General features: G+C 36.7%; 2 protein-coding genes across 2 annotated transcripts in view; one reads left to right on the top strand and one right to left on the bottom strand.

The window, feature by feature from the left end:
• Positions 1-165: 165 nt before the first annotated feature.
• Positions 166-7,279, bottom strand: LOC306873254 (phosphatidylcholine:ceramide cholinephosphotransferase 2-like). Its single transcript, XM_079422395.1, has 6 exons — positions 7,218-7,279; positions 5,145-5,707; positions 3,906-4,023; positions 3,503-3,656; positions 3,151-3,317; positions 166-874 (listed from the first exon to the last, which is right to left on the bottom strand). The coding sequence occupies exons 2-6, from the start codon at positions 5,570-5,572 to the stop codon at positions 689-691; spliced, it is 1,053 nt and encodes a 350-aa protein (XP_079278521.1). The 5' UTR covers positions 5,573-5,707; positions 7,218-7,279; the 3' UTR covers positions 166-688.
• A 2,288-nt stretch (positions 7,280-9,567) lies between these two features.
• Positions 9,568-27,119, top strand: part of LOC306872123 (glutathione S-transferase C-terminal domain-containing protein-like) — a 58,549-nt gene continuing 40,997 nt past the window's right edge. Inside the window, exons 1-5 of the mRNA XM_079420530.1 lie at positions 9,568-9,639; positions 9,976-10,436; positions 12,895-13,335; positions 18,965-19,222; positions 23,598-23,691. Coding sequence (XP_079276656.1) covers positions 10,020-10,436; positions 12,895-13,335; positions 18,965-19,222; positions 23,598-23,691 — 1,210 coding nt within the window. The 5' untranslated portion in view covers positions 9,568-9,639; positions 9,976-10,019. The remainder of the gene's footprint in view (positions 9,640-9,975; positions 10,437-12,894; positions 13,336-18,964; positions 19,223-23,597; positions 23,692-27,119) is intronic.

The raw sequence follows: 27,119 nt of genomic DNA on the forward strand, positions 1-27,119 counted from the left end.
ATAAATAAATAAACAAACAGTTCAATAGATATTGTGACAGTTTGAGCACATATTCAGTGTTATGCATTCATTTTCTTTTTTTAAAATTGGCAATCACATAAACATTTTTGATAGGCCTAAAGAAGTGTTTATAAATTTCATGCAACAAGAGGTACACTAGGTGTTAATGTAAACCATTTATTTCCATAAAATGTCATTATATATTCAAAACACAGAAAATAAACATACAAAACTGAAATAACAGCTGACATGAATCGTTAGAAAAAGAATGCATGCATTTCTAATACAAAATAGTGTATAAAATTAATGAAACAAACGTGTTTTAGATGACAATTTAACAAACAGACAAGAGAAAATATGACAAAGAAGCATGCACAAACTGATAGATCTGTTCTGACAGAAACTGAGATTTTCCAAAAATCCATCATTTTCCAAACATAACACTTTCAGCTGGCCCTTCAAGTACTTACAAACGTGTTTATTTAAACGGCCACATTGACTGAATGTAAATGAATGTAAAAATATCAACAATGACTTGTCAAATAATATCGAGTTCGAACTATTTAGCCCAATGTTATTAGAGATCTAATTAGCATAGCCAAACAGTGTTTGTTCTTTGGTACGGTGTAAACACTGAGACAGCCACAAGCGAAATACAAAACATTTCCGCATGTCGGTCTAGGCATCGTCACTCCTCCCGGCCGCTCTGCACCATGGAATATTTCTTACAGGGGTTCTTCAGACAGGCAGGCGGCCATGTGATTGGCCAGCAGAAAGAACAGGGCACCTGGGTCTGGACATTCCTCTCGAAGAAGTTAAACACAGGGTTCCACCAGGTGTGAGTGAGGTAGTTGTTCGGAGAACACTTTAAAGTCTGGTGAAAACAGGATTATGGATCATAGTAAGGATAAATTCAAATAATCACAAAAACAGAACATTGTTATGCATGGTCAGATGACTGACTACTTTTGGTTTTCTGAAAGCAGAAGAGGTGATGCACATGATTTAAATCCACTATAGTTGCAAGACAAAAAGCAGTTCTGGGAAATTTGGTTAGTTGCATTGTGATGACATTTTAGGTCCAAAGCAACTTAGCAATTCCATGAAAATCACTGTTATCATTAAGGACAGAAGCCCTGGAGCCACTTCAGGACACAGACATGATTGTGGTTGAGATCTCTCCTGTGGGATCGAACTTGTTGACATTTGCGTCACCAGTCCAAAGTCTCAACCTCTCAGATTTTTTTATCATTATTATTTTGTGGATGCTTTTTAGCCACCGTAAATATCCTTCCTGAGATATGACATTTCTAATATCATTGGCTACTTTGCTTGTAACAGTATAAAGAAACATGATGTGTTTTGATAGTTTGAAAGTTTTTTTTCCTGTTTAAAATATCTAGATTGGCTTAAATCGAATGTGCAGCACTTTACCATCATCAGGGAGTCATTTCTCAAAAGCTCGGCCTAATGGATTTGGATATTCTCAGTGTATTCTGAGTCATGTAAACACTCTCGGTAAAAGGCTTAGTGCCGTTTTGGTGCCTTGAGTTTAATGACACCCTGAATCTAAATCACAAATTGAGCTGAGAGCTTCCCTTGGTTTCAGATGTGTGTATTTGTGACTCTCTACATGAGGCTGGAGGTCAAAAAGATCAACAATATGCAAAATGAAAATATATCAAAATATGTAAACAAGAACATATTTGAACATAAAAATGACACATTTAGACCCCATGAAGTGTCATTTTAGTGACTTTTAGCTATGTTTCACAGCTTTGAGGTGATCATTCTAAAGTTTGGGTTAGTAAGATTTTTCTCTTAGGAAATGTATACTTTTATTTAGCAATGATGCATTAAAGACATTTAACATTTATAATGTTACAAATGTTTTCTACTTCAAATAAATGCTTTTTAACTTTCTATTCATCAAAGAATCCTGAAAAAAATTATCATGGTTTCCACAAAACTTAAAAAAATTTATCATAATAATAAATGTTTCTCGGGCAGCAAATCAGCATCTTAGAATGATTTCTGAAGGATCATGTGACACTGAAGACTGGAGTAATGATGCTGAAAATTCAGCTTTGCATCACAGGAATAAATTACATTTAAAAATTCATTAGAATAGAAAACAGGTATTCTAAATTATTATAATATTTCATAATATTACTATTTTATTGTATTTTAGATCAAATACATGCAGCCTTGGTGAACATAAAAACGTCTTTCAAAAATATTAACAAAATAAATAAATAAAACATTAAGAGTAGTGTATACACTCCTACAAGTTATATGTATTCTCATCTGTGAAAATGACCAAACCATATCATTGACATCATCTGATGCTAATATTAATCTCTTTGGTATGTTCTGATATGCTATATGTTTTCATTGCAAATACATTACAGGAAGGCTAGTTTATTTAAAAGGATAGTTCACCAAAAAATGTCATTAATTACTCACCCTCGTGTCGTTCCAGACCCGTAAGACATTCGTTCATCTTCAGAACACAAATTAAGATATTTTTGATGAAATCTGAGAGCTTTCTGACCCTCCATAGACAGCAACGCAACTGACAAGTTCCAGGCCCAGAAAGGTAGTGAGGACAAATGGTTAAAATAGTCCATCTGACGTCAGTGGTTGAACCGTAACTTTACAAAGCTACGAGAGTACTTTTTGTGCACGAAGAAAACAAAAATAACTACTTTATCCAACAATTTATTGTCTTCTGTATCTCTTCCATGTGTTGTGGTACTATCGTGAACGTATGTCAAAGACTGACACTGAAGAGAAGAAATTGTTGAATAAAGTAGTTTTTTTTTGCTGACAAAAAGTATGCGTATAGCTTCATAAAATTAAGGATGAATCACTGATGTCACATGGAGTATTTTAACCATGTCCTTACTACACTTCTGGGCCTTGCGACGGACGTGGTAGCTGCGTTGCTGTCTATGGAGCGTCAGAAAGCTCTTGGATTTCACCTAAAATATCTTCATTTGTGTTTCAAAGATGAACAAAGGTCTTATGGGTTTGGAACGACATGAGGGTGAGCAATTAATGACAGAATTTTCATTTTTGGGTGAACTGTCCCTTTAATAAAAGGCTTATTTGAGCATTTCTATGATTTCATATTACTGATATATGTACCTGCAGATTAGCCATAGTGTGATACCAGTAGAACAGTCGGGTGGTGATGAAATACGCCACCACCACGTCCACACTGTAGTGCTCATGGGCCACCAGGATACACACGACACCCACAGCAGCCGTTAACCAACACAGGAGATGGTACCACCAGAATGAACAAGGAGAATCTAGAGAGAAACAAAGAATCAGTTGTGAATCATAATGGGTTGCTGTGTGAACATGCAAAACAAACAGTCAGAAAGTGCCTCAATGTGATCTAAAATTGCTTACAGTGACCTCAAGTCTGTAATTAGCAGACAGTCATTTTACTTGTGTCTTAAAATAAAGTTTGCCTTCTGAGAAAGTGACATACACTCTTTGAGGAAGAGGTACGTGAGCGTGAGAATGACAGTGTGGCCGCTGTACAGGAAGTCGCCGCACAACAGATGAGATCCGGTGATTGATAATCCACCACCAGAGAGCAACTGCAGAACTCGCTGCAGCTTTGCCTGGGAATCTCCGTGGAGCTGAATGAGAGACGCAGGAAAGAAGATATGAGTAGTTGGTGACATGAACTGTGAATTGAAATACCATTCCATAAACTGATTTTGTAAAGGCTTGTAAAAGATGCAATATTTGTCTTGAGGATGGCAGAGGATATTACAGATTAAAAAGACAAATGCTTTTGCTTATCTGACATTATCTAGGTAGAAGATCCTGAGGAGATCATGACAAAGAGGAACAGTTGAAAAAAACAGTTGAAATCATTGTTTTACCTTTGGTGCACAGACCATGTGCATGCCAGGCACTGGTAGAGTGGTGACGTACATGGTTATGCATCTATACATGTACAATGTGCCCAAAATGAAGAAATATCGTCTTGCTATAATAGCCCTGTATGGAACAGAAAAAAAATATATATATATTTTGTTGTCATCATTGAACAGATGTTAGGTTAGGTTAAGAATGCTGAGCCTTACAAAGATTTTTTAATAATGCTCTATCCATGAACAGAGAATAACTAGGGTACAAATCACATGTTCTTTGTCGGTTAAACTGATTATTATTTTTGTTAAAAAAAAAATAAGTTTTTGTATCCATTTTGAAAATTTAAATTTTAAAACTGTAGTGTTGACAATTCAACAAGAACAAGCATTCAACCCAGTTACAAAAGTTATAAAAAATGATGGAACAATAATGAATATTTGTAATATTTACACATTTATTTCAAATTTATGAGAAATTTAAGTTTTACATCACCTATATATATATATATATATATATATATATATATATATATATATATACACACACACATATATATATATATATATATATGTGCTGTCAAATGATTAATCGCGATTAATCGTATCCAAAATAAAAGTTTTTGTTTGCATAATATATGTGTGTATTCTGTGTATATTTATTATGTATATATAAATGCACACACATACAGTATATATATTTTTCTGAAATATATACATGTATGTGTGTGTATTTATATATACATAATAAATATACACAGAATACACACAAATATTACACAAATATTATGCAAACAAAAACTTTTATTTTGGATGCGATTAATCGTGATTAATCATTTGACAGCACAAATATATATACATATACATATATATACACACACACACACACATAAATATATTATATATATTTATTTAACAATGCTAAACCTCATATAAGGTAAACAGAACATAAAAGGCATTGATGAACAACATTTTCTGAAGGTTAAGGTCATTGCAAGTGACCATCCAAAATTGTTCAACTATAATTTTGTACTTTTTCTGTGAAATATACCATACAAGGGCTTGGGTGATATTCATTAGATTGATTTCCTCAATGCAATATTATTTTTTTTTATAACTGCCCTCAAGCCTATTGCATTCACCCTGCTCTATCACCTTAAAGATAAACCCAACAAACCATTAACTGTAATCTAACAGAGCTGGTCAATAGGCTACAATGTCATCAGCATAATGTTGAGTGATGCCTCTTACTTGTATCTGTGAAAGAGCAATTGAATGGACCATATAGACACCAGAACCATTCCATTGACCTCAGTCACTGTAAACGCCCACTGCACGCGGTCTATATAGTCAAAGAACTTATCCGGCAGCGGTGGGCTGTTCTCCTTGGGTGGTACTCTCTCATGAACCACTGTGATCATAACCGTGGTCAAAACCAGGTTCAACATGGCATAAAACAAAGCGATGAACGTCTTCCACCATTCCGATGGCAATCGGTTGCCCTTTCCTTCAGGTACAGAGATTTTGACGTAGTCTCGATGTCTGACCAGGGCTTTCCTCAAGCCGTTACTCTTCGCTTCTTCAGCAGCGTGGCTGTGGACAGGGCAAGATGTGCCAGGGGACGGCATCCCATCTGTGTTTGTGGGGTCCTTGTTTCCTTGTTGGTCTGACGATGCCATGAGTACCCACAACTACCCAATAATGACTGACTTCCTGCCAAGACTCTCTCCTGTAAGGCACCGTAGGTTACTCTCCTCTGCGGTGATAATGAAAGGCCTGCGTTTTCAGCTCTCATATGATGTGGCTGGAACAGTCTTTAAAAAAAGAAAGAAAACAGAGATACATTACATGAAGTACATTATAGACATGCAGTATATGGCCATTAAAAGGGTTACATCATCTAACATGCATATCACAGGCCAAACTTTTAAAAGAAAAACTGATATAAGTAACTGACATGCTTCTTCACATTAAAACAAAAGAGTATGCCAAAGACATGCACATACTGTATCATGTACTAATTTTAAATTAAATCACTTTTAACTGATCAAAAGTGACAATTTATAATGTAATTTATGTGACAAAAAATATATATTTCAAATAAAAGCTGTTCTTTTGGATTTTCTATTCATTAAAGAAAAAATTGTTTCCACAAAAATATTAAGCAGCACAACTGTTTTCAACATTGATATTAATAAGAAATGTATCTTGAGCAGCAAATCAGCATATTAGACTGATTTCTGAAGGATCGCGTGACACTGAAGCCTGGAGTAATGATGCTGAAAATTCAGCTTTGTATCACAGGAATAAATTACTTTTTAAAATATATTCAAATAATAAATAGATAAAACTGTTATAATAAACAATAAATCATAAACTGTTACATTTTAAAGGCCAAATGGCTAATACAACACTGTTATAATACTAATTCAATTTCATGACAGCAAATCAACAGTTTCTGTAAAAAATAACACAATACACAATATTTATCTAGATTTACAATTAAAAATTGAATGCTTAAAAAGATGGCATTCAAAATGTTCAGTATTATTATATGATAAATTAACTGGTTAGCTATTTAGTTTCCCAATTTGTAAAGGCAAGTACGATTTTAATACACTTTTTATATTCCTGCAAGTCTGAAGTTTTGGTTAGAAATATTTCATCTATCTATGAAACATTCTCTGACCCTCTTTTATGTGCTCAATGCAATCAAACAAAAGCAAAGCATACCATCTAAAAGCCAAAGTATCTGACACAAGTGCAAACTGCCATCCAGAGAAAAGCCACATAGGAAAAAAAGCATCCATGTTCAGGTCTGAGTCCAGCAGTGACTTCTCAACCCAGAAACAAGAGCATTTCAGGAATAGCCTATTTATCTGGAAGCTGTCTGGTCTGAGAACATCTCCGCTCCATCACACCCAAAGTGCATCTCAATAACCCTCATTACGGCGACATACAATATTTACTAACAGCAAACAGAGCTTCAGGACAGACGCATACAGGAAGAATGATGGATTGTACAAATCACTCAACACGAAGACATCGAATTCCTCCAAATCAATTTAGGTTGAAATATAATTACATTGGAAATGAGCTCTTATTACAGATCTGCTCTGAATGAACATTGGATTGTACACAACACTGCTTCACTGCACTGCAACAAGAGGAAAAATATCATTATCACTAATAACTTTTTGTACTACTATACATTATGTGGATGCAACTAAATTACATATCAAACAGACTAAATGAGTTATTTTCAAGCAAATCGTTCTCACAAAAAGCTTTAAAGAGTGATTTCTCCAATTCAAAATCACTTGCCTGTTATATCTCGCAGCTCTACATGCAGAACTGTGCTCCCATCGGTCCTACACTCCTCCTCTGACAATCTCTCTGAAACTTCTCTTCATCCCTCCACGTTCAGAGGGGCATGTTTTCCTAGTCTCCACCCTGCACTCTAATGGTGATGCTTGTGGTGGAGACCTGGCTGGGCAAAATCTCTTCCACATGCTCCTAGAGACAGTAAATGGATGGCTTGGCTGGCTCCGTTCCGCATGTTGCCTGCCCTGCCTTCGTGCTATTTCCAGCCCTGACTCCTGCCTCCAGACTAAGCCTGTATTTTTCTCCCAGAGAGCAGCGGTGCCCAGTCACAAACAAATTGGTAATGATATGGTTTCAAGGCCTGTTGAGCATCCCCCCTCCCAGCTCGTGTGGAGGATAAATTCAGCATCAAAGGGAAGGACAGAAAATACTGAAGAGACCCCGCCTCACACTTAAAGAGATGAGAGAGAAAGGCTTTTCTCCTCGTGCTCCGAGTTGATTATATAATCCCTTTCAGGCACACTCATGCACTTGTGTTTTTGAACTTGCACACTTTAGTGAATTTGTAGTATCCCATACTTGTCGTTTGCATAAAAGCATGTGCTAAATAAATAATGTGAATACACAATTGCATAGTACTCTAACATTCACTTCCTGGAAAATTTTGTGGATGTGGATTCAAAACAAATCTTTAGAAATTACCCTTTAAAATTGAACCGCTGTAAAAAGTTGCGTAAGTTATTTCTACCAGTTCTGATGCTTAACAATGTCTTTAGTTGATGTATTTCAATGTATTTAGTTCATTCAGACTTGAGTACAAACATGATGCTGACATGAATTAACAAACTAATTGTCAAGTTTTCAAAGATGCATGACAGAGGTGATTTTCAAAATGCATGACATTTTTTTAAACTTCAAGTCTATTGTTATCAGCAGGTTTGTGTAGGATTAAGGTCTGGGTTTAGCAGACATTATCACCTCTGTGAGATGTCCTCACTGATATAGTGAAACCAACATGTGTGTGTGTGTGTGTGTGTGTGTGTGTGTGTGTGTAACCATATACAGTTATCTTCAGCTGTAAAGTATGAACTATACACACCCTTTGAAGGTTTTACGGGACGCCTCCTTGGTTGGGCCTAAACCAGAGTGCCTCACCAGACTGAATTGATAGCTGTATAAGAGAGATGATGGTTGCAATTTAACGATCTGAAGTCGAGATATTACATTTTAGAAACAGTGTTGTAATGTAAAGAAGCTTTCCAAGTTTAGATGTGTTCACTAAATAGGTCTATGAATTCTGAACATTAAGAAAATAATCTCAGAATATAATCAGAATGATTAATCTATAGAGAAATCCCATTTTCTCCTATTTTATTTATTAATTTATTTTTTTAGAAAAAAAATCGCGATCTTTTATCTTTATTTAAAGCGAGACTGATTTTAGGGGACCAAAGAAATATGTTCTTTGGTTGCAAAAATGGTTTCAGTTTTGGAACATTGTAAGATTCATAAAATTAAAACATAATCACGATTCCATACTTCATGGCAGGGTGCGATTTTTGAAAGGGACATACATTCTTTGTACCTACCTACGAGTTTAGCCTACTCTTTTCAGTTGTTTATTTAAACGTTTCAGTGACATTATTTATTTATTTATTTATTTATTTTCCCCAGTAGCTAATTGCTGTGTTGGCTTGAGGAGGTAACCATAGCAACGAAACGTTAAATACCATGGTGAAAAAATAAGTGTACTGTAGTAACTTTCCTTTGACACATTAGGCCACATTCACACGAATCCACAGCTAAAAAATAAAATAAAAATAAAAAATAAAAATTAGTATGGCGAAGTTGGCGATTTATCGTCGTCCTTCTCCATGCGATATGTTACGAGACTTGATACACTGGTCCAAATATCGATATTTTAATTAATACAATAATGCGCTCTAAATCGATTTTCCTACTCCCACCGTCTAAAAATTAAGCATACAAAAATAGCTACAAAATCATAAAATATATATATATATATATATATATATATATATAGTACGCACTGCTCTTTAGAAGATCAATAGTGTGTCGATAATTAAAAATAGTTTTGTGCAGTATAGTTTTTAACATTACTTTAAAGTAACTGCAAAATGAACAGAAGTCTCGATTTGCTAAGTTTCCCCCTGTAAATAATTTAATTACTGGAATGATGCCTCAGTATATCTATACTGATATATATGCCTCATTATATATCCAAAAAAACTGTAAAGTTATTTTAAATGTTATTAGTTAATTTTGTCAGATTATAAACAAGTCAAGTAAAGCGTTGGTGGAACTGAAACGCGCTTGTCGGGTTGTAGTCGGACTGTTTTCAATGTAACACCGAGAGTTTCACATGTGTTTCCTAGTGGATGTTTTGCTCAATTCAAAAACTGTAAGTAGGTACATTTCACATTCTTTCTTCATTTCTTTTGTCATTTGTTAGTTTTTCAGTGATTGTTGTGCAGTTTTAGTGAAGTGATGTCGTGACCATAAGGAAAACAGAGTCAGATAGCAACCTCAGTTACTTAAAATACAGCTAAATCGTTAAAAGACTGATATTGTACCACTTATATAAATGTACAAGTCATGCTACATAGTTGAACACATTTACGTACATTGACATGATTTGGTATCTTGTTCATGACACTGCACCTGTTTATATAATTCTCATAATAAAGTCTGTCCCTGGCTGCCCAAACGTTCAGTTTTCCATTCTTTTCTTTTGCAGATTTCAAGCGCTTCATGTGGTCTCCTCTCCACTAGACAGTCAGAATGAAGCAAACCGAGCCACAAAAAGACAGAGAGAGCCTCTATCTGGAGGTGACCACTGTGAACGGAGCCGTGTCGCTTTCCCTGCACTCCTCTATCGTCCTCTTCCTCCTGTCCTACACAGAGTGCTCATCTTTCCATGTCTACCTGGTCACAGATCAAGCAGATATCCTGCTGTCCCTGTCAGGTCTGGTGCCCGGGGGTCTGGCTGTCTCTGAAGTGAGGAGGGACAAGCTGCCAGGGCTGGTTAGGATGTGCCGTCTTCCCGCTGCGTTGGAGCCTGGCGCTTGCTTTTGCAGAGCCGGCCTTGCTGTCGTACTGAGACACATCATTCAGAGAGCATGCCAGCTGATGCCAGGCCGCAGGGATGTGGCATCACTCTTGGGCTTCAAGAATACCTGTCTCAAGGCATGTGCCGAGGTGAGATTACAGATCAAAAACAACCGGAGGACAAGTGCTTAAAATCCCATTGAGTAGTCAAAAGTGTGAGCTAATAGTGTAGCTGTAGGGTGACAAGCATGTTGACATGTTTTGACAGGTGCAATCACTTAAATTTTGGAGTTCTGCGTCACAGAATCACAGTCACATGTTGACATTTGAGCTGTGTTTGCAGATAGTAGCTATGAGGCATAACAGAGCAAAAACAAACTTGGGTTGCTATCCTGTTTGTTTCTTAGCTGTTTTAGTGCCTTGGGCTGTCAGAGGGACAGGTGTGATGTCTCAAGACACCTATTTCAGTCATGTCTGTCAGATATTAGCAACATTTGTGGTATGCAGATACCTTAAAGCAATTTTTATAAGTGCGTTTTTAAAGGCATTTTCTGGAAGTTGTGTGTCATTCAGCCTATGACAACTTCAAATATACGCCATGGGTCATATCAGATGATTGGGACGACAAATAAGAACCAGAGAAACTACTAACTGAAATATGTGACCCTGGATCAGTCATAAGGGTCAATTCTTCGAAATTGAGATTTATACATCATCTGAAAGCTTAATAAATATGTTTGTTTGTTAGGATAGGACAATGTTTGGATGATCTATTTGAAAATCTGGAATCTGAGGTTGCAAAAAAAAAATTGAGAAAATCACATTTAAAGTTGTCCAAATGAAGATCATTGCATATTACTAATCAAAAATGAAGTTTTGATATTTACAGTAGGAAATTTACAAAATATCTTCATGGAACATGATCTTTACTTAATATCCTAATGATTTTTGGCATAAAAGAAAAATCAATAATTTTGACCCATACAATGTATTTTTGGCTATTGCTACAAATATACCCCAGCGACTTAAGACTGGTTTTGTGCTCCAGGGTCACATATTGTAATTTTAAATTGAAGTAAAATTGTAAAAAAAAATTAAAACCAAAATAAATGAAAGGTAAATAGAACAATTTAAGAAAAAAAAACATGAAAATACAACAACATTTCTAATTTGTAATAATATTTCACAATATTACTGTTTTGGATTTTTGATAAAATAAATGCAGCCTTGGTGAGCATAGGAGACTTCTTTTAAAAATTTAGAAGACCTATGGTGGCTGAGAGCTCAACGCGCTGCAACTTCAGAAAACACATGCAAATAGAAAAAGCATCAGCAAATAATAATAAAAAAAAAATCATCATTTTGACAGCACATGTGCTGCAAATGCTCACAACACAAACAAATAAAGAAATGCACAAGTAGCACAGGCCACAACAAAATGAAAATTAACCATTTTTTTGGCGTATTGGTTACCATTTGTATAACCACAGCTGTACAGATACCATGGTTAAACTCTGGTAAGTATAGTAAATCCATATGTAATTTGTGCATACCGTGGTTTAACTATAGTAACCATTTTTGCCATTTTTATTATTTTTTATATGTATTAATTTTAATAATAAAATCTTAGGCTATGGCTACTTTTTGTAAGGGAAGTTGTAAAAGTAAGTTAGCCAGATTACATACACAATCACTGTAACTGTGAGAGGTTATTTCGCCAGTTTATTTAGGCTAATAATATCCTAAATAAGTAATTATTAATAAATAATAAAAAAAAAAACCTATAATGAATCGCATGAGCAGGATGTTAAAATAAACAAAAATCTCACCTTTCAGAGCAAACATTAAAAAAATATGTCCCAGACATGTTCTTAAACATTTCCGAGGTGGTCTGTACCTATTTGCAGCATGTTTTTGTTTTTGCTTTGTTTTTTGTTTTGTTTTTGCTTTTGTTTAGCATTGATTATGTTGTGAGTATTTGCAGTGTGTGTTGTCAAATTGACGAAGATGCTTTCTTAATTTGCAGGTATTTTTTCATTTGCAGCACGTTGAGCTCTCTCGGCCACCATAAAGACCAGTGTAAATGAAAAATATAGAAAATATAAAAAAGCTCATTCAAAATATGTATAATTACTATAATAGTATGTAAATAATGCTAAAATAACACTGGTTTACTGTAGAGGTGAACAATATATGTGCACCATATGCATTATTGGCCAATATTTGCATCTGCCATTATTGAATTTTTAACTTTTTCTGCTTGTTTTAAGATTAATATAAATTATCCAGCTCTAATTTAAAGGGATAGGCCTAGTTATCAATTATGGCAAACATATATATATTTTTCCATCCTTTTTCTGTGCTTTTTCAATTTGTTAACAAAATGGTATCAGGTTGTAACATCAGACATTTATCAGTTATTGACTTATGTCAATAATTATCGGATTTATTGGCCACAATTTCAATATCAGTACATTATTAGTTTGCTTAATTATATGAAACTCTGGAAATTTACAAAGGCATGCCACAGTATCCATTCAGATAATTCATGGGTCGTACATCACATTTATCGGTTATTAAGTGATTTCTAACTGTCTTTGCTTCTCAGGTGAGTCAGTGGACTAGACTGTGTGAGCTGGACATTCCCTCTGCAGTGGAGCAACACATACGAAACCCTGAAGACCAGATGTGTCGACTTCCTGCTGCGATCCTGAACTTAGAACAGAGGTTAGGGGAACCCGTCAAGGTCCACAATGATGACAAGATACGCCGGCAGAAGCTACAACAACAGAAAAAGGGCAATTCTCAACTAAAAGGCCCTAGTACAGAGACGGAGAGTCACCCGAATGAATCGCATCCAGGTGTTGAGCTCAGTGCTGCTCTGGCGAAGCTCTCTGCAGATGCAGTTCCTTCTCCCTCCACCAGGGAGCGCTCTGACATCAGGAAAGTCAAGACCACAGACCTGCCAGAGCTGGAGCATGTGTTTGCAGAAGGGCTCTATTTCACTCTCACTGATGTCGTCCTGCTTCCCTGCGTCCATCAATACCTGGTAAAACAAACAAATCGAAAGCAGTTTTTATCTCATTAGTTATAAATCACAATTCCTCACAAAGAGAGCCAGTCATTCATTCATTTTAGCGGTAGGCTCACAGGTGCTTTCAAGTTATATCAAACACAGACGTCTCTCGTGCCTCTTTGACTTCTCCTACTTCAAGGTTATTCTCGCAGTCCTGCATTAAATAAGGCCGATAGTTTCTATTGCAATTGAAATGGATCAGTGTTGCGTGGGACAGTGAATTAGGTTGATGTCCCTGAGCTCTTTCAGTCTAAGAGTTTGAAGCAGTCTGACACCAGGGTTTGTTAGACTATTACTCTTGAGAAGCTGAAAAGCTGTGGCAGTGGATTTAATAAAGGCCTGTTCTCATCAAGAATGATAGCTATTAGGGTAACTGCATTAGTGACTACACCAACAGAGGATAACAGTCAGAATGTTACCATCTGTTGGTGGAGACACTAATAGAATAAAGCAGTAGACAGCATTACTGCAGTTATATCGCCTGCCAAACAATAACAATGTAACTATACAGTTTTTAATCATTCTAATGAAAATAATGCATTATAAAGTTTCACTTTCAAGAATCACTTTCAAAACATATTTTTTCCCCAGCTGATGATGTATAAAATCACTGACAGCCAATCAGAATCCTCCACTGCATACAGTTAGACTCTTTTCTTCGTTTGGTCAGAGGTGTTAAAGGAATAGAGTACAACAGTTCTGGAAAAATCCCATTTGTTTTCTTTTCATTTGATTTTGAATGAAAACTTAAAAACCTTTTAAGTCAGGCCTGCTGTGATGTTATTGATCGATGGTATATGCTTTTTTTTTTTGAAGCTGTCAGACTCAGTTTTCAGGTGAAAACTACTTTACCAATGATTCTGCAGAGAAATCTTAACTAATCAGAGAACCGAAAACAAGCAAATCCTGCTAAAAGAACATTTTAGCATCCATCAACTCTCTGCAAATGACATAAGTTAGCTTCATAACAATCTCAAACTACTTACTATTTGCATAAATTAAATATATTATATATTTTGCAATAAACTTTAAAATGTACTTTCTAGTCTATATGCACAATCAACATCGGTGACACTTTTACTATGTTCTTATTACGTGTTCCATGTACTTACTACAGTGATAACAAATTATGTGTAATTACATGCAACTAACCCTAAACCAAACACTCATCGCAACCCTAACCATATTATAAGTACATGTAATTAATTAAAATTGCTTGGTACTTAATTACACTGTAGTAGGTGCACTATAAAATTGTGTAATTTCAACATCTTTAAACCAGTACTTTTATATTTATCTGTTTTTCATTTTATTGTCATTTGCAGTGCTTCATGGGATTGTAGTTCTTTCCCTTGTAAAGTCATTACACAGCTCACAGTCTTAAGTGCACAGTCTGAAATGTGACCTCAGTTTTTATTCTTAAAGCTGCAGTCCGTAAGTTTTGCCTCTTTGTCGCCATCTCTGTTTGAAAATCTGGAATTGCAGTTATTTGTGGAATTAACTTGCTTGCGTGGTATGTGCTCCAGCACAGCTGCAGCGCGGATGAATCTAATGTTTTGAGGTGAATGTGTGGCAAGTCAGTCACCGCACCAGTGTGGATGTTTACTGTACTTCGCAATCACAGATTCTAGCCTACGTCTTGGAATATATGACCCTAATAAGAATATATTGATATATAAGAATATATTATCACCATATATTGTCATCTGAATAAGTAACAAGTCTGCCACGTTTGTTCTGACCAACTGAGGAAAAAAGCATTAACATAAATCTAACCATCGGTTAGCTCATATCACATCAAACCGTGAAAATTATTATTATTGTTATACTTTATTCTCAGATTATTAATGTTAACAACATCAGCATTGTGATTAATATAGTGTGTATTAATGTGTAGATTTCAATTTCTGTACAGTCTAATCTAATTGTCATGCCATTCGAATTTCACATTAAGAAATTTTTAACCCAAAAAGCAAACTATGCTCCCTTTGAACTGGTTGTCTTTAAAATACAAATCTTGTGTAATCCCAGGCTATCTGTAATCAGAAGCACATTTAAAACTGGAATATAATTTAATTTCATTCACGTGTTTCATAAACACATAATCCTTTCTGGATCACAATCCGCCATCAAAATGATACATTTAATTATTCTAGCTGCTGAAATGATCTGCCACCTGCAGGATCCTCACATGCGACAGCCAAGTAGCCGGGACTCAATCTTTATGTTTACAGACGGGCCGTAATGATGCAGTGCCATGCTCGAATTTCCCACGAAAACCTACCTGTACTACTCAAATTAGAAAACATTATTATAAGCTAACCGTTGTGAATCGGGCTAAAGTAAAGCGATAGTTTTGAACACTGGCTGGTTATGTACTTGCTCAAATATTGATTTCGGATCATTTTTAAGCAAAAAAAGTTACGGCAGCCTTATACGTTGATTTTTTTTTTTTATTAAATTTTTTTTTGGTATCCTGAGATCGGGGGGAAATAGTACGGAAGTTCTAAGCGGCCATGCATTATTATAATTTTTCTGTCTTGTTTTCTCGTGATCTCGACATAACGAAAGTTGTTTTGTCGTTATCACGACTTAATTTTCTCTGTGTATTCGGCATGAGAAAATGCTATAGAAGCAGCATCATCGCAGCATCATGGATGATCGTATTCACTTTTACTTTGATCAGGGACTCGCTCAAACTGAAATAGCTCTGTGTCTGTCAGTGATTGACGACTTACACATAAGTGTTCGACACTTGAGAAGGAGGCTGTCGGGTCTGCAACTTTATCGTCGAAGACAATATAGCGATCCTGATTTTATCAACATCTTTACAATTACGTCGTGAGAAAACGGTTTTTACGTTGAGATCAACAACTTTCGTTATGTCGAGATAACGACAAAACAACTTTCGTTATGTCAAGATCACGAGAAAACAAAACAGAAAAATTATAATAATGCATGGCCACTTAGAACTTCCATAAAATAGGGATTGGGAAAGGTCCTCAAACTGGGATTCAAACTCGGGACAGCCGTAGCGTGACAGCGCTTTATGTCAGTGAGCTGCTCACAATGCTATCGCCGCTGACTCCTGATTTCAGTTTTAACTTCAATTTTATAATTTTGTGATTCACCTTGTAAAAATTAAGCTCATTGGACAGCATTTGTGGCATACAATTACTCGTTCCTTGTTTTCTTTAAAAAATTAAATAAAATAAAGATCTGGGAAACAGTAATGCAACTTTTTTTGTGTAAAGCTATATCCAGTTTGACACCGTAATGCGTTAAACCCTAAAATCCTAAGACTGTTTTGAAGAATAATACATATGCCTTTATAAAATTATAAGCTTCACATTTCTGCTTTTAAATCTATCAAAAATGGCCCCATTCACTTCAGTTGTAAGTGCCTAACTGTAATCTCCAGTTTGGTTTTGTGAAGAAAAAGACCTGAAAAGACTTAATGCTTAATTCTCCTCTCTGCATTGTTCATTCTCCTCCTGTCGTTCTCTCGCTCTTGGCTCTCTATGGTCAGTGGCGCATCGGTGCCTCCTAGTTTCACACTCCGTCTAGCATGTCTCCCTCCTTCTGTCCTCCTCATCCCTTTCTCTCCATCTTTCCTCTGTGGAGCGATGATAGGAGCATCACAGCTCTAGAGCTGATTTCGGTTCAGTGGGCACAACACTTTGATGGGTTACTTAAATCACAGCGCCTCGCTGTCAGTGTGCATTTTTTAATATGCATTCACGCTTTTAAAAAATTCCACACGAGCACACAGCGTACACGCAGATCCTCTGCTGTCTCGCCCATGTGCCATAATAATTGTACATTGTTTCCTGAAATGTGAAGTTTTTCTTAATCTCACAAAAATACATACATGCGTGGTTAGAATTGTTGGCACCCTTGGTAAATATGATCAAAGAAGGCTCTGAAAATAAACCTGCATTATTAATCCTTTTGATCTTTTATTTAAAAAAATCACAAAAACCTAACCTTTCATTGAACTAAAACAATTGAAAATGGGGGAAAATCTTATTATGAAATAAATGTTTTTGTTAAATACACGTTGGACACAATTATTGGTACCCCTAGAAATTCCAATGAGTAAAATATCTCTGAAGTATATTCACATTCACATTTAAAATGTTGAGCACTCCAGGGTGATTATGAACATGAAATTATCCAGCCATGGCTTCCTGTTTCACAGAAATATAAAAAAAGGGGAAAATAAAGCCCAAATTCCCTTAATCATCCATCACAATGAGAAAAACCAAAGAATATATTTCTGATGTGCAGCAAAAGATAATTGAGCTTCACAAATTAGTGAAGTGGCTTTAAGAAAAGAGCTAGAGCAGTGAAAATGCACATTTCCACCATCAGGGCAATAATTAAGAATTTCCAATCAACAGAAAATATTATGAATCTGTCTGGAAGAGGATGTGTGCCTATATCATCCTAATGCACGGTGAGAAGGAGAGTTTGAGTGGCTAAAGACTCTTCAAGGACCACAGCTGCAGAAAATAGTTGAGTCTCCGGGTCTGAAAACCTTAAAAAATATTGTCAAACAGCACCTACATCACCACATGTTGTTTGGGAGGGTTTCAAGAAAAATTCTCCTAGGCCATCCAAAAACAAACTCCAGCATATTCAGTTATCAGACACAACTGGAACTTCAAATAGGACTGGCTTCTATGGTCAGATGAAACTAAAAAATGAGCTTTTTAGCAGCAAACACTCAAGATGGGTTTGGTGAACACAGGGATGATAAGTACCCCATGTGTACAATGAAATATACTGCTGTATTTTTGATGTTGTGGGCCTATATTTCTGCTGGAGGTCCTGGACATCTTTTCTTTAGACACATGGCATCATGGATTCTATCAAATACCAACAGATAAAAAAAACAATAAGTGACTGACTCTGTTAGAAATCTTATAATGGGCCATGTTTGGGTCTTCCAACCGGACAATAATCCAAACACATACCTCAAAAACAACACAAAAATGGGTCACTGAGCACAAAACCAAGCTTCTGCTGGCCATTCCAGTCCTCTGACCTGCACCCTGTAGAAAATGAGTGAGGTGAACTGAAGAGAAGCACCAACATCTGTGAATCTGAAGGATCTGGAGAGATTCTGGATGAAGGAATGGTCTCTGATCTCTTGTCAGGTGTTTTCTAACCTCATCAGACATTATAGGAGAAAATTTAGAGCCGTTCAACTGGCAAATGGAGGTTTCAAAAAGTATTGAATAAAAGGGTGCCGTTAGTTGTGGCCAATGTGTAGCTATTAGAGAAAACATTTTTCATAATAACATTTCCTCACATTTTAAATTCTTATTCTCCAGGGAAAGGTTAGATTTTTGTATAATCTAATTTGATTAGATTATACAATCTGAATAATTTTTGGTCCCAAATTTTTATAAATTTTTCTGGTAGTCCACTGTATGAAGAATTTTTGGGTATAAATATCACAGTTTACTTTATTTTGCGATCCTCACTACATAAATGAACTATAGTGTCCTACACCCACTAGTAGAAAATATCAAAAATTATATCTGGTGTCTGAATAATTTTTGGTTTTACAATATAATATGTCTTTGCATTCCAGATCTCCCTCCACAAGCACACCCCCTCCACCCTCTCCCATCTCCCCTTGCTGCTGAGATGGTACCAGCGTGTACAGGAGCTCCCCAGCGTACTGAGGACCACAAAGGATTGTGGGATGGCCCTCCTCTGTCTCAGCACAGTTGATCCTTGCCCTCCCCAGCCGGAGGCCCCACAACCCAGTGGAGCAGAGCAGGAAGGGCCAAAACTCAAGCAAGAGCCCTTCGTCGGGGGCCCGCGGCCAACTCTCACCAAACTGCAAGTAATTGAATTTTACTCACTTTCTTTTGCTCCTGCTCTCTTATTTTATTCTCCTCGTTCCTCTTTCCCTAATTCTTCCCGCTCACGGAAGGAGATTACACATGCCATGCACAAGCGCTACTCTTTGCCACTTCACTAAACCTGTCAGTGGCGAACTCACATAATCCCTAAACAGCGATCTGCTCTCAATACATTCAGTGCTGTGCTCTCGTCCCTTTACGGCAGCCCTGTGTGCCACTGCGAGCCTGAACCATGATGATAAAGGATTTATGCACTCCAGTGAGGCAGAACAGCAGCCGTACTGACTCGCTCTTAACTGATGGGACTCCCTGCCACTTGATACTTTAAGGAGGCTGGTATTACGGGGCTGTCTGACTCCGACAAGCGCTGCGATTTCTTTCAGCTGTGTGTCTGATGTTCATTAGTTGTGGTAAAGAATATGTGGAGGGTTATAACGGATAAAACTTAACATATAATGAAATGCTTACATTTATCATGGAATGTTCTAATCTGTAAATAAAAGAAAGCATTCATGAGCTTTATTTGAAAAGAAACGAATGTGATTACAGTAACCTTATTTCATGCTTAAGCTGATCAAAAGAACATGAGAAACATGAATTCAGTGCACATTTGCTTATTTTTCTTCATTCAAATAAGATATTGCAGAAAATATTAATTTTGTAGTTCTTCACACTTCTGCAGACTGTAAATCATAATTATTAATGTTCACATTTTATATACGGCAAAAACAGTTGAACTGAATAGGCCTAGTTGTTTATTTTCCCACTAGATTTTTAAAAGAACTTGCATGGGTACAGTGTTCAGTATTTGTACAATATATACACTACTACTTGTATACACTACTTTTTTTGTTGCATTAAAGTGAACAAAAGTCACAGTAAAGAATTTTACATTATTACAAAAAAATTCTGCAGCTGCTCTACTATTTAGTTGTTCAACCTTGATAATAATAAATGTTTCTTGAGCTTCAAATCAGCATATTAGAATGATTTCTGAAGGATCCTGTGACACTGAAGACTGGAGTAATGATGCTGAAAATGACAAATGACATTTTAAAATATATTAAAATAACAAACAGTTATTTTAAATTGTAGTAATATTTTACTGTATTACTGTTTTACTGTATTTTTAATCCTTTCAAAAACACTTACCAACCTCAACCTTTTGAACTGTAGTGCAACTAGCTATTAAATATTCAGATTAGTTTTTATATATTGAACACTTTTCATTGCGATCAAATTGATATTATGGGCTTGAAAATAAATGACTCTCATGAGTCAAAACTCAAGTCTTCCTCGACCAAAAAGTATCATATTTTGGTCCATTAATTTTATTTGAAAAAGAAGTACAAGATTCATTTATCTTCATTGTCTTTAAGAAACCAGCACACCACATGTTTTCATTTAATTTATAGTGAACTGTGAAATTCCTTCGGCTAATTCCAATTTTCTTCTCTTGACAAACAGGAGATCAATTTTTTCAAGCACGTTTGTCCTCAAAGGTGGGCTAACGTTTAACCACAAGCATACAATGGAGTTTGTTCTTAAACAAAAATAACCATAGTGATCGTATAGCAAGTCAATCAAGCGTCTACACATCTGAAACATTTAACTATATTAACCAAGGAGTTGTTTACTTGTGCAACAAGAAAAACTAATAGCACACCTGTTTTTGGACATTTACCATGTTATATTCTTTGATTCTGGCAAAAAATTTATTTACTTCACAGTTAAAAACGTATGCATATCTTTATATACATTACATAACAAAAATATTGTTACAAGTGGCTTTTATTTTAAAGAAAGATATTAAAAGCAGTTGATTTAGTGTTTAAATTGGATTGGGGCCGCTATATAAATGTCTTGGTGTTACCATCTGATAATGTTGCTTTATCATGGTACCGCTGATACTTTTTAAGGGCTGTTTTTCCCCCTTTAACTTTGTACTAGTTTGGGGTTTTCCCACCAATTTTACAACTTTGTAATGCAGCACTTGTAATATTGTTGTTTCTTTATGATGAATCACTTGCTGTAGCCACAGACCCCCATGTTTCTCACCTTTCCAGATAATAATGCACCCTTAAGGCTGTATTTCATGGAAAGCTCAGTTTGTGACATCATTACTGTGTCCTGATGAGTGCTCTCTTTTTCCCTGGAGGAACCGCGGATTCAGTCCATAACCTCCTGTGCAGTCTTCTGCCTGCTTATTCAATTTCCCACCACTTCCATAGCAGACCTGCTGATTTACCCAGCATCTAAACGGCCCACAAACTCCAACGACAACACTTCATCGGTGCAGAAATCTGCCGATAATGAGTAAAGAGCCCACAGTGGTCGCGTACACTTCTGCTGTACGACTCCCATAGAAGAGGCAAACAGAGTAACAATCCTGGTTCTCTTTTCTGTCTGCCCCGGACCACAATGCTGCAATCGGGTCCCCAGCAGGTGATAAAAACACACAGCTGCCGTGGAGTTTTCAGGCCTGCTGCAGAACTTCTCTTCCAGCTTTTCTTGTGTGTGTGTGCTTGGTGTTTGCCACCTCTGGCATTCAGCAACTATAAATCAGATATTTCCCGTCACGCTAGTGAATATCAATTTGGTGTGTGTGAATGAGTTGGAGCTCAGCAGGCTCTCTTAATGCAAAGCAGTCCTCTGGGATTTTCCAGGCTGCATGCTTTTTGCTTTAGGTCTGGTCTGCAGCTGTTGCTGGTGGCTCATTGCTTTAGAGCAAATGACATTTTCATCCACGAGGCCAGACCTTACGGCCAGCCTGGATTTGTAATGACAGAGCAGCAAACAGAGTTGCACCATCACTAGCTACTGTTTAACAACCAGACCTATTCTAAATCAATAACCAAGAGAACTCACAAGCTCCAAGAATTAATACAGTTTGTGAATTTAGGTGTGGCTAAAGGGTGTCTTTAGGCATGGCATGCAGCAGATCAGCTATATTTGCGTATTGCATTGTGCATTTTAGCATGTCTGGAATGTTGTGTTGACCAATCAGAACCTGGGACTGGAACTCTCTATTTTATAATCTTGTTTTGGGACCATCTGGAATGATTTTTAATCATTTGCAAGTTTCTTAAGTGTTCATTGCTAATTTAAAATAAATAAAAAATGTGCCTACATTGCAAGAAGAGAAATACATTTTTTTTTAAAGTAAATTATATAAAATATAATGTGATATTCAGGTTTGCAGGGGTATTAGAAAGCAGTCCATTATTAGACTGGGTTTTTGTACGTAGCTTTTTTGTTTGTTTTCACTTTATTGATTGTATAATTTTTATGACTTTACAGACATTTTGTATGTAGACATAAATAGTTTTTATATAAATAATGTTTTATTATAGATAGTGAAAGTAAAGTATCCAACAAGATAGATTATGAAGGAAATGCAGCCAAGTGATAATTCAATAAGTGATCATTTTTGTAATACCGTTTAATAATAACAAAAAAAGTCCTGTTAAATTTGCAGGTAAAATCTGGCAGCTGCGGTTGCTAGAAATTTACCGTAAAAAATACTGTGAGAATGATTTGGTTACCACAGGGTTGTTGGTTGTATATTTAACTTAAAACATATTTCATTAAGTAATCTAATATTAATATAAAGAGTTCATTAAAATTACTTTTTACCTCAAAATATACTAATAACCAGTATTTGTAATATTGCATGAAGTCACAAGATGAATCAAAGTTGCTTGCAAATCTTTTTCTTTAGTCTGATTCTTTAGTCTTTTATATCCTGTTTTTTTTTTTTTTTTTTTAACCTGAATGGTTGAACTGTTCGTTTAATTACTTATTATCTGTATGTTTTATTAAACAAAACAATTCCTAGAGGTTTTAACACCAATCTCACTCTGTCTTCCCCCCGATCCGCATGAGTTTGTTTAATTGTTCAGGTTAATTTCATTCTGAACAGGTGAATAAGTTCATCTTGCCAGAGTGAAAATTTGTCATTGCTACTAATAAAGTACCCTATAGAGTTCCCCAACACAACACCATATATTTACTTCTGCGTCTGTAGCATTGCATGTATTAGTATTTGGTTTACATCTCATATTCTCAGTGTGGAATAATCAAAATAGCACACTTTTTTTTGTAACCATTCATGTAAGCCATTCATGTGTACCAACTAGGAAAAATGTAAAATCAATTATAGGACTACAACCTTTAAAGGAGTTTCTAAAGTGGGATGAACTTCTCCGTAACAGGTTCCTGATTTAATTACCACCTTGTCTCAGGTGTTCTGAGGAAGTGTGAAAAGTGGTCAGCTTCAGTAAAAAGCTGTTGCCTGGAGGCTTCTGTCGGTGGTCTCTGGTTTAACCTGTGTTTATATGTTCTTTGGTCCTGCAGGAGAATGGGATTGACGCTGTTTATGCCGCTCACCCTTGCCCTTCATGGACAGTTGATTGGGAGAGCCTACCGGCAGCTGTCAACCCCACTGAAGGTAACCTTGCAGGGCTCCAAACTGCGACTAAAATGGTCGCATTTGCAACCAAAAATATTAATTTGCGAGTGAAGTTTTTGCTGAGGTCGCCACTGGCGACTATATATAATTTGCATGAAAGGACTTTTTTCCCGATTGTTTTGCGCTCACATGTTCACGTATTAAACTTGCATAAGACGATGCGCATCAAAGTTTTACTGAAAAGAGTTTCAAACAGTCCTCGTCTCTGCCGCACACAGTCTGCAGAACACAGTGAGAGAGACCTGAAAGGGCCTGTTTACACCTGGTCACTTCATGCATTTTCTCTGATCGGATATCTATATGATTTGTTAAAACGTTTCCCCATTTACACTTGGCCACATAAATGTGTCTTCGCACAACGGATATAAATCCGTTCTTCAATTCCCGCTTCATATGCAAATATAATGGAGTTCACGTCAATGAAAGCAATGGATAATTTTATTAATTATCAGCTAATTTCAATATCAAGAGAGCGCGCGGCATCAGCACTGGAAAGATAGGCTAGTCTCGCTACTTTTAATGAAGAAGATTGTGTGTTGAGCGTCTGCGACTTACTTTCAGGTTCATTCAGTTTGCGCGTCGCTTGCTGAAGAAATACTCCGCTACTCATCCGCGGTGATGCTTGTTGCATTGCGCTGTCATATCTGACTATAACGTGCCATATAGGCTATAAAACGATCTCACACGTCTATTACTTTAATATTATGGGAGGAGTAAAATTACCATATGTGGTTTCAACAACCAGATGCATTTACACTTGTCCGGTTGATCTTCTTATCGAGATCTTAGTCTATATGCTGTGTTCTGTTAATGCATGGACTTCCTGTTATTTGAAGCGCACTTGCCATCCAGTAATCGCAAAAAGCTTTGTGCTGTCTTACTTTTTAGTAAACAGCTTTAAAATGCTACGAAATTCAAATGATGCGGTTTGGGTGCTCTTTAATGCGGACCACAAGCGCACACTTTCGGTAATATAAACACCAGTACCCCGCGTCCACACGGTCCGTGTATGCGTCCGGATCGCGCGAGCATCGCACTTAATGCTCAGGCGCGATCTCTTTAGCACCTCAGTTAAAGCAGCAAGTGAACCCATTATATATTTCGATTTACTACTATAGTATGAAATGAACATGATCAAAAGGTAGGCAATAGAAAGCATCAGTTTCCGGTTTGATTGGGAACGCTGGCGCGTTTTTGGCTGCCGCTCCTTATACCGTTTGTTTTGTGTTTTTATATTAACGCAGTTTTAAAATCTGCGGCATTTCGCAATGTTGCGGGACTACTCCATATTCCTTGGATTATTGTTTTTATCTGCCTCCGTTCTCTGGAGGACTTTGGAGCCAAATCGGAGGAGCTTTCCCTGTGGTCTTATTGGGAATTTTCGCAGCATTGGGATTGTTGAAGTCCTGGACTCACAGAGCATGGCTTTAAGGTATACTGCAAAACAGCTGCTCAACTTAAAACAGAACTACCGTTTACAAAAAGACGCTTATGAACTCTGTCGTAATGCTGGCTTGTTGAGACAAAGACGGTACTTACATCGGAGTCTAGGACGCAGTTATTGCCTTTCTACATCTAACAACATCTGCGTTCCTGTAAGTCGGCGACAGACTAAACGAGCGTCTTATACTGGTGCGGTCCTCAGCAACTTATCTTCACTTGTTCGTTCGAAGTTACCTTCTGTGGTGCGCCAGAGCCGTGTAAATGTCGCGCTGTTTAATGCGCGCTCAGTAAACAACAAAGCTCTGCTTCTGTCGGACATCATAGCAGATCGAAAACTGGACCTTTTGTTTTTAACTGAAACATGGCATAAACAAAATGATGGCCTCCTCTTTAACCAGATTACTCCTGAGGGGTATGGACTGTTTGACCTCCCGCGCCTTACTGGTAGAGGTGGGGGAATTATTGTGGTTTATAATCTGCAATTCAACATCAGCGCTGTGCGCGTACCACAGTTCACATCATTTGAATGCCTTGTTCTGAGCATTTCTGCCCCTAAAGCAATTACCATTGCTACTGTTTATCGACCACCAAAGCCAAATGAAGCTTTTATGTCTGAGTTTGCTGATTTGTTGTCCATACTGTGTTTTAAATTCAAGAACATCCTTATTTTGGGGGATTTTAACATTCACATTGACCAAAATGACTGTATGTTGACAAAGAATTTTCTATTTTTGTTGGACTGTTTTAATCTTAAACAGCTTGTTAGCGGCCCGACACACAACAAAGGTCACACATTAGACCTTGTGATTGCAACTGATGAAATTGTTTCACAGCTGTCTTCTGTGGACATTGGTCTTTCTGATCACTTTGCAATCTTTTTTAATCTGGATATGTCTCTCTCTTGTACTACTTTATCACACACTGTTAATTTCCGTAAATGGAAATCAATTAACTCATCTGATTTTGCTGACACTGTTGTTTCCTCTCTTAGTGTTTTTCCATCAGCTGTTCTTGAAGATAAGATCCTGCAGTTGAATACTGTTCTTGCTTCTAATTTGGATTATTTTGCTCCCCTCAAGTCTCGCTGTGTTTCTTTTGCTCGTTCCGCCCCTTGGTATAATGACGACCTGCGCTCTAAGAAAGTTGCTTGTCGTAAATTGGAGCGCAGGTGGCGTGTCTCAGGTCTGAATGTATTTTATCAAGCTTGGAAAGACCACTTGGGGGAATATAGAACTGAAATTGAGTCTGCCAGATCTGTTTATTTTTCTCAGATTATAGATAATAATCAAAGTAATCCCAGGCATCTTTTCCATACTATTAACAGACTTCTCAAAGTTAATGATGGTATTTCTCTACCTGTATCAAATAAGTTGTGTAATGATTTTCTTAATTTTTTCAGTTCCAAAATTGACAACGTTTACAAACTTATCCAAGTTGTACCTGTTCCATCTTCTACAGTTTCCTCGTCTTGCTTTCATGGCACATTGTTCACAACTTTTTCTCAAATTGACTCTGAATTGCTTATTAGGGAGGTATCAGGTATGAAAGCTACCACTTGCGTTCTTGATCCCCTCCCTACAAGCTTATTTAAGTCTTGTTTTGACTCTTTGTGTCCAGCTGTTCTCAGCATTGTTAATGATTCTCTGTGTACTGGTGTTGTACCAGCAGCATTGAAAACTGCTGCTTTAACACCTGTTCCAAAGAACCATAATGCTGACTTGGATAACTTGAATAATTACCGTCCTATATCAAACCTTCCATTTCTTGCTAAAGTTTTAGAACGTGTTGTTGCTTTGCAGCTCCACAATCATCTCATAGTAAATAATCTTTTTGAACCCCTTCAGTCTGGCTTCCGAAAATTTCATAGTACTGAGACAGCTTTGGTCAAGGTCACTAATGATCTGCTAATAGCCTCAGATTCTGGCTCTCTCTCCATTCTTATTCTTCTTGATCTTAGTGCCGCC

The sequence above is a fragment of the Barbus barbus genome (assembly GCF_936440315.1).
Source record: "Barbus barbus genome assembly, chromosome: 7".
In the NCBI taxonomy this organism is placed as follows: domain Eukaryota; kingdom Metazoa; phylum Chordata; class Actinopteri; order Cypriniformes; family Cyprinidae; genus Barbus; species Barbus barbus.